The sequence below is a fragment of the Lytechinus pictus genome, chromosome 2 (assembly GCF_037042905.1).
Source record: "Lytechinus pictus isolate F3 Inbred chromosome 2, Lp3.0, whole genome shotgun sequence".
Classification (NCBI taxonomy): Eukaryota; Metazoa; Echinodermata; class Echinoidea; order Temnopleuroida; family Toxopneustidae; genus Lytechinus; species Lytechinus pictus.
The window spans coordinates 34,486,520-34,499,299 of record NC_087246.1 but is presented as its reverse complement, the minus strand read 5'-3'; the positions used below and the strand labels follow the sequence as shown (position 1 = coordinate 34,499,299).

At 34.3% G+C, this 12,780-nt stretch overlaps 2 protein-coding genes across 3 annotated transcripts in view; one reads left to right on the top strand and one right to left on the bottom strand.

The window, feature by feature from the left end:
- The window catches only part of LOC129254355 (adenosine deaminase domain-containing protein 1-like), a 32,221-nt gene extending 26,367 nt beyond the window's left edge, over positions 1-5,854 (top strand). For both annotated transcript variants that reach the window (XM_064115544.1, XM_064115545.1), the window contains exons 13-14: positions 1,189-1,321; positions 2,356-5,854. In XM_064115544.1, coding sequence (XP_063971614.1) covers positions 1,189-1,321; positions 2,356-2,469 — 247 coding nt within the window. In that variant the 3' untranslated portion in view covers positions 2,470-5,854. The remainder of the gene's footprint in view (positions 1-1,188; positions 1,322-2,355) is intronic.
- Positions 5,855-9,136: 3,282 nt separating this feature from the next.
- LOC129272519 (uncharacterized) lies at positions 9,137-11,933 on the bottom strand. Its single transcript, XM_054909654.2, has 3 exons — positions 11,746-11,933; positions 10,564-10,699; positions 9,137-9,799 (listed from the first exon to the last, which is right to left on the bottom strand). The coding sequence occupies exons 1-3, from the start codon at positions 11,818-11,820 to the stop codon at positions 9,705-9,707; spliced, it is 306 nt and encodes a 101-aa protein (XP_054765629.2). The 5' UTR covers positions 11,821-11,933; the 3' UTR covers positions 9,137-9,704.
- Between the last annotated feature and the right edge of the window lie 847 nt (positions 11,934-12,780).

Below are 12,780 nucleotides of genomic sequence, written 5' to 3'. Positions count from 1 at the left end.
CAAGTGGTCATTAGACCAATTGGCTATTAGACCAAGTGGCCATTAGACCAAGTGGATATTAGACCAAGTGGTCATTAGACTAATTGGCTATTAGACCAAGTGGTCATTAGTCCAAAAGAGAATTGGACTAAGTGGGTTTAGCCCGAATGTTGTTAGCCCATCTGATGATTAGACCAAGTGATAATAGACCATCCGTCAGTAAACCTATATTTTCACGATCAATTGTACATTGTAGTCAATGCAATCAATCGTGGAAAAAAAAATTTCTACTATGATTGCTAAGCTTTGTGTTACGGTGACACAATATTGGTGACCTTTCTTGATTTGCGCTGAATGAGATACCCCCTCCCCCTGCCCATTTTATGCCCTCTGCCCACCATACCTGGTTGCTAGAGGCATTATTTGAAGTGGGAGTGAATTTTTCCTGTAACCCTAATCAAATGTTGAAAAATTGTCAGTTCTGCATTCAGATACTTGTAAATATAATGATCTTAATCTATAATTAGATGATGTCAACTTTTACTCGTGGGAATCAAAGTAATTTGCACCCAAGAGTGTGTCACTAAGTACAGGGTTCCCAGCACATCAGGGAAAATTATTTTACTTTATTCCAGTCAGGAAAAATCAGGAAATCTGATAGAAAATACCTCAAATCAGGGAAAAATGCCTTAAATGAGGGAAAAATCAGGGAATCAGTCAGACTCTTATATTTTGTTGCATATCAAAACAACATCCATTGAATGACTGGTTATGGTGATTATGGGGTATGGTGGGTGGCTGGATGGGGAGAAGGGAGGCCATAACATGCCTGTGTAACAGCGCTATTAGTTTTACATTATTGTTTTTATACTGAAAATACATGTAATTCACTGCAACAACTTAGAAAACATGCGAAACTGGGGAAAGGCTTAAATAATTATCAGGGAATTTTTAAACTTCATCAGGGAAAATCAGGGAATTTTGTTTTCTTGAAAAGCTGGGAACCCTGAAGTACCAATTTGCCAATTTGAGAATTACACAGCCCTCTCGATCTCATTTTTTTCAAACTGCTAATTTCAACACTTGTCTGATCCTTGTCTGATTCTTTCAAAATTTCACTCTTCAGTTTTTCTTATTTTTTCTACTTTCGTACAAATTATAAAGTGCCATTATCTTCAGTTCTTGGTCTCTTGTTCTCTTGATGTTCAGATCTCCATTCAAGAGTGGTCCCCATGCAGCCAGTCGGCTGTGTAAAGCAGCATTTTACTTCCGATTCCGCAGCACTGCCACCCTTGCCAAGAGAGACGATTTGATATCCGCATCCACCTACCAAGAGGCAAAGGTAAATTTACTTTACTTTTCATGTAGAGTCATTCTATTTATTTTCGCTCAGGTATTAATGGGGAAGTTCGATCACCCTGACAAAAAGTTTAATGTAAAAAATAACAGAAAAATAAGAAAAAGTATTGGTGAGGGTTTGAGGAAAATCCATCAAAGATTTAAAAATACTAGAATTTTGATTTTTTTTTTCATTCGTGATGTGTGAACAGCTTCACATGTATCGTGATTTAAAAATTGAATGTCATTTTCTCAAAAAATTGAAAATGGGTTTTATTGTATCTTTAGTATATCAACAGACAAATCATTTCACACCCGCTCCTTAAAGAAAAAAAGAACTTGAGTCATCATGAACCTTTAAAAATTGAAATTTATGCATATTATAGTGCATAACACATGGGGTATCTGCTCGTATGTGATGTCACAAATCAAAAAGTTAAATTTGAGTATAAACTTAATCTTTAATGGATTTTCCTCAAACCGTCACCAAAGGTTTGAGTACGACGTACTACAAAGCAATGTTCGTGAGGTTACTCGGCTTGCTTGCATTGCAGTTGATATATGTGCTAGACTGCTCAAATTGTATGTTGTACAGCATGTAATTTGCTGCAATGTCATGAAAGGGAAGGGCGATATCATAATTACAATGACAACTGCTATGAAAGTTTGGACCCTACCAAGGTGCCAAACATTGGCTGAAATCGTATTAAATTCCTGGAAATCCAAAGGTATATCTAAATGCTCATATGCGATGTGATTTTCATAATTACTGACTAAATGTTTTTATAATTAAAAGAGTCTTTCTTTAGATACATTCTACATAAAATAACTATTTAATCCCAATCTAAGAACATAACTGTTGAAGAAACAGCTCTGAAATAGGTCATCCAACCGTGTTATTGTATTTTTATTATGTAAATCTTGATAATGTGATATTGTGTTTTTGTGGTTGCGGAAATACATGTAGAGCAATCCAACCGTATGCTGATATTTTAGGTATTGATATTGTAAATCTTTTTTTTTCTCTCTCTTTCTCAGGATTTGTGTGCATGTTATCAGCAAGCTAAGCGACTTTTCAAAATGCATTTGGAGGGAAAAGGTTATGGACACTGGTTTACTGCACCAAAGGATGTCAACCAGTTTGCCAAGTAGAGTACGATAAGGCAGAGAGAAACAGACATATATCTGCAAGCAATGAAGCTTTTCAAAATACATTTGGAGGGCACAGCATATGGAAACTGGTTAACTCCATCCTACGATGCCAATCTTTTTTAAAGTAGACTAACAATGCAGAGACTAAAAGGCCAAGAGACAATTGCAGCCTACAAAAGCAGCCTACCATGGTGTGTTTGGAGGGCAAAGGTTATGGACATTGATATACTGTACCCAAAGATGACAATCAATTAGCCAAGATTGACATAAAGCATTGGGAGAGATACAAACAAGAGGGGATAACAGATAGACTGAGAGAAATTGGATGCTTTGTAGATTCATGATTCCAAAATGATGGATATTCCATAAAAGATCATGATAAATGAGATGGTCACAGAACTTGTGACCATTTCTAGGACAAAGAATATGAATCATCATGCCTTTGATATGCTTTCATTTAAGTACTGCATTCTTAAAAAAATCCAGTGTTATTTCAAAACTATCTACATGTAGGTTTTGGTTTGATGTAGCGCTACGTTTATGTGTGAAAGGGGCATTCATATATTTTATTTTCAGTTGTACACTTGGCGATCATGAATTTGACTTGTAATGATGTTGTATTGGGAGGCTGAAGTAGTTGCAAAGTGCCTTATTCAGAACAAATGTATACAAAAAGAAGATCATATTCACAAAAAAACTAATCATTTTCTAACAAAGCGCAAAGCTCCTTTTTCTGGTGCTTGCATCGATTTTCAAGCATGATATCTCACTTGAAATTGAACTTGTTCTTATTTCAAAAAACGGGCAATTCCATAGTGTTGTACAGGACATTTCGACCACAATTTCTAGTCTCTTAGCTGAATGCTTGAGCAATACAGTTTCCTTTTTTGTCAATGATGAAGTTATAGTGGGTAGTCATGTGAAAACTGATAACCAACAAAAAATTATAGGTGAAGATGTTGTGTGTGGTACGGAACTCGGAAATGCCCCGTACGACACGCAAAATTTTCACCTCTAATTCACCCATCGATGACATAATAAGTTGGTTGTCATTTTTTACATGACTACCCAGTATAGTAATCTATTATTACCAAAACACAAATTGAAGTTTCTCATTTGTTTGGACAGCAAGTTGAAAAATGTTGTGAAAATGGCTGATTTTTCTATCATGGAATCGCCCAAATGGAAGTTGTGCTGCTGCTGCTTGTACACATGACAGTGACACAATGGCCCGTATTCAGAACTCGGGTTTAACTTAGACCATGGTCTAACTCTGTGCTAAAATTATGGGAAGCCAAACGTTTCCAAATTTTGTTTACAGTGAATGCTTCTCACGTTGACTGTGCTCTTTACTAATTCTTTAATGGTGAAGGCAACTGTCATACTTATCCTTCCCAGGCAGTTAATAGTGTTTTTGGAGTCAAGTGAGCTGATACATTGAACCTCTACTGTTAGAGATTTATGTAACAACTGGCTTTCCATAGTTAAACCACAACTTAAAACCAGAGTTTAAATTAAACCTGACTTCAGAATACGGGCCTTTAGAGTTAAACAAGCTGGTAGCAGGTGCTACCTTAAATACTGTCTTGTATTGCTGGATATGGCAATATATTTATAGCACAGCGTTATGCAGCACAATTGCAAAGATGTGAAGATTGTGTTGGAGGAGATATTCCGTTGTTTTTTCATGTGGTGCTTTTAAAAAGTTTGAGAAAAATGCCAAAGAGAGAAAGCTGTTTAACAAGTCTCATTTATATATATTTTTTTTCGGCAAGCAGAATTATCAGTCTTTGAGATACAGGTATATGTTCTCTTGCATTGCATTTCAATGTGTTTAAGAATATATTACAATGCAACATGAGAACATATCCCCGTTTTAACCCAAAGCAGCGTAAGTAAACGTAACGTGCAACGGAATATACCGCAATACATTGATTTTACCCATTTTTACTCATTTTACATGTACACATTACAACCATGCTGTCAGCCTTATTGCAATATTACTTATATCATTGTATACATTGTTTATCAAACATATAGGTAATCCATATTACAAGGTTATTGAATTGTTATTGTACATTGCCTACTTAGCTTATTGTACGCAAGCTAATGGGAGGCCGAATGTGCAACACTCGTACTGTTTGCACACGTACCATCCAAACTGTACCATTGCACGACTTAAAGCAGATACAAACCAATAGCGCCATCGTGAGTCCTCAGACCCATAATGCTAGTGTAGTCTAGTAATATAGACCCACTTGAATGATAACATGCTAATTAACTACTCAATACCTTTGTACCGTAATGATTGTTACCAAGTAGTAAAACAATTACTTTTCATCTCAAAACATTTTAGTTTCTCTATACAAATACAGGTCAATTTATTCTCTGTAGTATTAGTAGAGATCTGAAAACGTATATTTTAAGACTGTATTTATAACACAGTCAATGAGAGACCACACACAGTTCACTCCTTCTTTAATAGGTAACATCACAATACGATTTATTTCATTGCGCTTAGTAAATAAATGCAGGTGCAATACGCATGTGGTCCACTGACTAAATTCGCATTGCTGCTGCAGATATGTGCGCTGGATTTTGGCTTTCAACTATTCTTTTCTCATTTTACATGGATACAAGTTGTACAACACACAAAGCGAATATTATTCTTGCAGTGGTACAATATTTTGCAGTCGGTTAAAGAAAGAGGCACTCTATTCAACTCGGCTATGCCTCGTGGAATAGAGCATCTTTCTTTCACCCCATGCAAACTCTTGTACCATCACACTCGTGGCTATTCACTGTGTGTACCCATGGTAACAGCCCTCTCAAATTTTGAAAATATTGCATGTCTTTAGATTTCAAGTCGTTCTCATAAAATTTTGGGGTGGGAGTATTCCGAACAACTCGTCTTTATATATTGATAGCTTATCCATGCCATCAATGCATGACTGAATTAATTAATCTTGAAGACTAATAGGGAAAGTTAATGAAAACTGATCAGTCAGTCAGGTGTTGTATTACGGTATATTAATATTGGTAACAACATAGCTATTCAAATATCCATGAGTGATTTTTTTTAACACTGGACATGACTTGTCCAGTGTTAAAGAAATCTCTTGGCTTAAAAAGGCACTAGCAGAAGTTTCATCTCAGCATTACTTGCTAGAACTTGGAATTCCAAAATTTACACCGGTTGTCTTCAATATCAATAAATCTCAAGTCATGTGTGGTGTCAGATATCATCTGAATGTTAATCTTCCGGATTTGGATTACCTGTTCTTTTGAATAAGCACTGTATTATTAAAACTTTCATGTTCTTATGAATTCTACCTGTCATGTTTTTTTTTTTAATTCATGTTTGATAATAAAAGGAAAAGAACAACATTATTTATTTTGAATAGTTTATTGATGAAAGACACTTCATGGCCACATAGCCGAGTTGCAGATTTTACAACGTAGTACAACAAATGAGATCAATGAAATAGAACTTAATTGTGCGAATGCACATTCAGAATTGCATAATCAGTTATCACATTAGAGATACTCGAATAGAGCATTTTCACATACATCTCTCATGATAAATAAAACAAAACAAAACATGATTTAATTCTCTTTTCAGAGTATCAAATTTTGATATACTGTGGTGCTAAAAAGTTAGTGAACCCCACCAGAAATGAACTCCTTCATGCCGGGTGTTGAATGGAGAGAACAGTTGAATGTTTGGCAAGCCCAGAGAAACAAACTTTATTGAATGTAATATTCACAATTAAATACCTAAAACATGGCAGAACATGTACGCTATGTTTATTTTCTAGTGGGGTTCACTCACTTATTTTGTTTAGCAAAATATAATGGCATAAGTGACTAAACTTCCTTGTGAAATCTGATTGGTTCATCTAGTCATGCATGGGTGAGTATGTATAAAATGCAAATTTGTAATTTTCAAGTCACACGGATAATGTTTGTCCAAATAACAGTCAATAACTTTTTTGTGTTTTATTTTTTAAATGTGCACTATCAACCATGACATGGTTACAACCTCTTCTCGTCATAAAAGATGTGAAAATACAATTAAATTTGATATGAAGATATCAAATTTAATTTGGTTGGATTTTACATTAAGAACACTGATTTTGATTTTCTTTGATTAAAATTCATGGATTTTATATTGAGCACACTGAAGCATCAGTAAAGGTGGGATGATAAACATTGATGCAGTTACTCATTCACTTCAAACAGAATCTGGCAAAAAAAATTACCCCCCCCCCACCATTACCCTTGTGATTTTTTTAATAAGTGAAATAATCCCTTCATTACATCCTCACTCTCCCTTGATTTTATGGATCAATTGCATTTTATGCACACAAGTTTATTTATGACTAGAGGAGAACAATTTTGTAAAAAGAGGGAGTGTTTATTGTTGTTAACAATGTAGCTTAAGTATAGAATGGGAGGGGTACTAGAGAAGGAAGGAGAGGACGAGAGAATCAGACTGGGAGGGAGAGAGAGAGAGAGACCATGACAAGGGAAAAACTATAATATCAATATATAGCTTTAAATGTATAAATTTTAATGATATGATCTTGATATAAATAATATAAAAATGTAGGAACAAGAGAGTCAGACAGAGATACAGTCAGACTGAGAGGGAGGGAGAGAAAGAGGCCATGCCAAGGGATAAACTATATCGATATATAGCTTTAAATGTATATAATGTTAATGATATGATCTTGATAAAAATAATATAAAAATGTAGAAGAGAACAAGAGTCAGAGATACAGTCAGACTGGGAGGGAGAGAGAAAGAGAAGGCCATGACAAGGGATAAATTAAAATATCAATATACCGAATAGCTTTAAATGTATAAAATGTTGATGATATGATCTTGATAAAAATATATAAAAATAATTTTTACAATCTCAAATACATAAATTATGGTAAATATAGTACTAGCTTGCCTGCCACCAAAGGTAACTATAAGTGATGTTGATGAAATTTAAACATAAGTAAACATTTATTCAATTAGCAGTGCTGCAAAACCAAACAAACCACAAAATACAGTAAACTTTCAAAGAATTTGTAAACATAATAAAAAATATTCCTGAGACCTCAGGCTCAGGCCATTTATCGCCCAGGTAGGACCATACCTTATACAAACATAGCTTGCCACATAAACTAAGGAATGAATAATCAGATTTTTTTTTCATTAGTTGTATAATTCATAAATAATTTTTACGGGGAAATCCAATCATTGTGAGTTCTCTAGTTTAAGAAAAAAAGACATATTTTCTTTAACTATAAAGGTTCACTGAAAAGGGTTGCTCTTCACATACCCTTTTATTCAGAATATGCCCCCGGGGTATTTTTGGGATATAATACAGGGGAGGAGTTCTCCCAGACCCTTTTGACGGCCATGGGATCACGCCTAAAAATTGCCAAACATGGCGCCTATGGGATAGTAAACAAAAGTGCTTTGCCAATTTTATACATAAATTCAGAAATCTACTCTTAATCAAGAAATAATGGTCCAAATATGGTAATTGTTGCTCTAGATCCTCAGTAGCGATCTGTGAAAATCTAGTAAATGTACTATGAAAAATAAAATAAAATGAATTTGCTATAGATTTTATCGCAAATTTCTTATGTATTTCTTGTTTGACAGAAAGTGAAAGAAGTAAAAATAATGATACATTTATCAATTTTGGCAAGATACAGTATTTGTACATGAAATCATGGTCTTGCGCACTTTTAGGTCGCACATGCACTAACAAAAGGTCGCATAACTTCAGATTCCATTTTTTGTAAATTTGACCTCAAAATTTGCATGAGACTAGAAAGAAAATAGTAATAAATACTGTGCAAAAATATTTATATGATTTTGACTTATCATGTGAAGCGTTGGGGAAGGGTGGCTGGCTGGGAGACCACCCCCCGACTGGTCAGGATTAAAAATTTGGAATGTGTAGTCCCATACCTGCTTCTCCTTTTGCAGTTAATGAAACTCTCAGCAAACCTAGAATTGATTTTTAAATCTCATAGCAGACACTCATTCTTTGACGTAATATAACTAATTATAAATTACTTTGAGATATTCTTCCACAATAATCTAATCACATGGCCAGAACTTGGGTTTATTATCTTTAAAATTATTAGCCTTGTAGTGGTCAGTGAACCTTTTTTCAGCCATTGATCTAATTACGTTTTTCTTGTATATCTAACATGCTCTCTTGGTACTGTTTTATTTCACTTTAAAAAAGACCTTTGAACACTTCTCACAAATTTAGTTATTGGATAACATGGAGCTACCAGAAGATTGTATCCTGAAATTTTCAGCCCATTCCATACTTGGAAAGTGGTAAATATATATATATATATATATATATATATATATATAATATATATATTACAAATATGCAGATACCTTTATCTTGATTTAAAATAAATATTCATGTAAACTCATGAAATACAACTACTAAAACATATCATATCATCCACACCACAACAGTTAAGGAATAGCACCTTCATATAATGTAATAAGGAACCAGAACAGTAATACGCACTTTAAGGATTTCGGATGTTTTACCAAAACTTAAAAGAGACTTAAACTTTTTTTCCTGACTCACAATATCGAGCCTTCCACAATAGTTCTTCATTTTCCTTATATTGCGTATGAAGTACTGAAAAGTGCAATATCTTAGGTACCTCATTGTGTATTTAATTGATATCAATGATCTTGCACATCATTCATTTGTGAAAGATTTGATGAGATTAGTAATACTCATGATACCACTTTGATTTCAAACTAACCAAGACTCATAACTTACAAAACAATATCAGTACTGAATTAGACAAAAGTAATAAAAAAATGTTTCACACTCAAATAGATTTTTGAAAAATCTAAGTGAAAAAATAACAGTACTTCCACAGGCAGTCAAATTTGACTTTTTTGCTTTACAATTTGTTACTAAAATAAGTTAAACTCCATGATATACATGTTAATTTTTTTAGGAACAGTGACTTCAGTGTACACAGAAAATCACTGTCCCTACATTTTCATTGTTTTAACATTTGTTATAATACCAAATGAGACATTCATGTTAGTGTCCTTCATAAGCTTTGCAAATGTATCAGTACACGATACAAATTAAATCCTCGTAACCTACTTCTACATACTTCCAATGTGTTTTATGTTTATTGCTCTAATATTACGGAATGGTGTAGCGAGTTGTACTATTAATCACTCCATGCCCCTCCGCTACTGATGGCCAATGATTCTCCTATCGATGAAGCTGAATATTGCAGATACCATAGCTCATTGCAGTACACCACTGAAAGAAAATATTCATTGGAATGCAAAAAAATATAAGTTAGTTATAAGTTTTCTTAACTTTAAAAAAAATATCAAACAACTGGCTGATTAACATTTCTTTGTTGGTGGGATGCTTAGCCTAAGGAATATAGATTTTTAAGATTACATAGATAAGATTACATAGCCTAAAGAATGTAGATTTATAAGAATGCTTCTTCAATGATGAAAAATGGTTTTGTTTTTGTTTTGGGGCGACTGCATAACACTGCAAATCAATTTTCCACAATATCGTGTCAAGGAGTGTGGAGCAATTGGGTAACATATGTAAACAATCACGATCTGATGGTAATTTCAACGTTTTGTTTTGAAAGAAAGGGAGGTTGAAACTTGTAATGAGATGCTTCAATAATGAAAATTGAACTTTATAAAAAGAAAATCATGCTTGCATTTTAATAATTTACTTAAATAATGTTTCATTGACTTCCTGTTGATTTCCATCACATTGTTTTGCGGACAATCAGACTTGCACATTTTGTTAACTATACTACCGCCACAGCAGGCAATCATGGAAAGAAATTTATCAATAATTATTCTCAAAACTATACAAATATGACTGAGCAAACAAAGTTTCCTTTTTTGCTCCAAGCTTATTTTTGTCAATTTGTGTGTCACAGGGTAAAGGACAGAAATGGGACTTTCCAGGGTGCTAACTTCCCTTTGAAATACAGATACCACCAGCCTAATGACCATTTTGTATCCCTTTTCCAGTCTGTTTTGACTTACATGTCTCTCCTTCTTTCAAAGTTCCTTCCAAGACGTTGCATGTCTCTTCACAGACGTCAGCTGGCAACAGTTTAAATTTAAACTGACCTTTGACCTGACTGACCCAGGTCACCTCCATGTTAGCTGGGTCAAATCTCTGTTAAAAACACACAAACACACACACATGATGACGGTTTCAATTTATTCTTTAAAGGAGAACGAAACCCTTGAAACCAGCTGAATCCATATCAAAGAGAAAAATCAAAGAAACATATTGTTGAAAGTTTGAGGAAGATTGAATGAATAATAAGAAAGTTATGAGCATTTGAATATTGAGATCACTAATGCCATGTAGATCCTCCCATTGGCAATGCGACCAAGATCTGTGATGATCTTATTTCACTTATATTCTCACTTTTATAGAGTCTATCACAAGGTGAGGTGTCCTCTTTATGAGAGGACAAGTACAGAGGTTTCACAACATTATATCATTGATGAATCGTTTGTCATATGATTAGAAATGAGCAAAAAGAGATGTTTTGGGGTATATTTTCAGTGTCCAAAAGGGGAGAGTTGTTCATCTGTGACATCATAGATCTTGGTCGCATTGCCAATGAGAGGATCTCCATAGCATTAGTGATCTCAACATTCAAATGCTCATAACTCTTCTATTGCTAGTCCTATTTTACTCAAACTTTTGTTGATCTTATTCTTTGATTTTTCTGCTTTCACAAAAGCTAACTTGCTCCAAGAGTTTCATTCTCCTTTAATTGACAAGGAGTAAAGCAGGAAAAGCTTGCACATCAAGACATTAATGCCAACCAGGTGATGCAAACTTTCAAAAAGTAAATGAAATAGGAATTATACTTTATTAAGACTGTTATTGCAATGAAGGACGGCATAGAGGTAATAGTAGCTTATATTTCCTATAGTAATAAATGAAGTAGGTTTGGGGAATGAAATGTATGATAAAATAAGATATGGAATTTAATGAATGTTTAATGAAGCTCTGGTAAATTCTTAAAAATATCATTTTTGGACAGTTCATTTTCTTAAACTCTGTGTCTCATCTTCAGCTTTATTAAAGGGGAAGTCCACCCCTTTAATAACGGGGTGAACAATAAGTTTGTTTTCATAAAAGCATATCTTTGAGAAAATATTGGTTCATATAAATTTAGATAACATGTAAACCTGCCTACTTACCCTATATTCTGATGCTATCTCTTCGTCTTTTCTTCCTCCTACTATAATGAAGTTTTTGGGATCAGCCTCCACCATCCCGGGTAGAAAGTAAGGTCTGCTGTAGTACTGACGTAATACTTTAGCTGCTGGCAGCTTACAATGTCCCCTGTTAGGGCAGTAAAAGTGACATATCAAAAACAAAGTGTAGCAGGACGCTGTCGAGTACAACAATTTTGATTTAAATATTTCTTTAATTTACATCAGCTAAATTTCAAATGATGTTGGTACATCAAAATCTGTGTCATTAACAAGCATCTGAATTGAAAGTTTCTTCTTTGTCAAACTTTGATTAGGAAATTCAGTACTTCTTTTGTAAATATGGAAGTACAAAAACAAATACCAGTCATTTGTAAATTCATTCTTAATTTTACAAACTGCCTTTGCGAAACAATCCTCAGGATGTTCCAGATAGAGATGGACAGGATACAAATATACCAGGCTTTGATTAAGTATAGCGGGAATTATTCATCCGAGGTTGGACTGGCATTACCATTTTTTCCTCGGGCTTGAGGGAAAATAGTAATGCCAGTCCAACCTCGGACAAATAATTCCCTCTATATACTTTCAGAATAAAGGCATTTGTTTTATATCCTACATTGAATTAGTTAGAACAACAGATCTTGACAAGAGTGTCGATAAGGCGAGCACATAATACACACGCCCTGTAATGCCGAAAATGGAGTTATTGGTCAAGCAAGAAAAGTGGAAGGTGGCGACTTCACCTTTGACCTTCTGACGTCAAAATCGATAGAATTCCTATTTCCTAGCATCATACACACCAAATTATAAGAGCCTAGGTTAAGTTAAACTGAAGTTATTGCATTTACAAGGACTTTAGAAGGGTAAGATGAAAGCATGTCACTGTGACCTTGACTTTTGACCTTTTGACCTCAAAATCAATAGGCTTAATTCCTGTGATCCATGCTAATATCATACACACCATGTTATATGACCTCTAAAGGTTAAGTTAAACTAAAGTTATTGCGTTTACAAGGA

Bases quoted from the DNA above. Each gene is read 5' to 3' on its own strand.
- LOC129272519 (XM_054909654.2), bottom strand. From the start codon at position 11,820: ATGGTGGAGGCTGATCCCAAAAACTTCATTATAGTAGGAGGAAGAAAA. The intron at 10,700-11,745 runs GTAAGTAGGCAG...TGTTTTTAACAG, and splicing joins AGATAGCATCAGAATATAGG to AGATTTGACCCAGCTAACAT. The intron at 9,800-10,563 runs GTAAGTCAAAAC...ATTTTCTTTCAG, and splicing joins TTTGAAAGAAGGAGAGACAT to TGGTGTACTGCAATGAGCTA.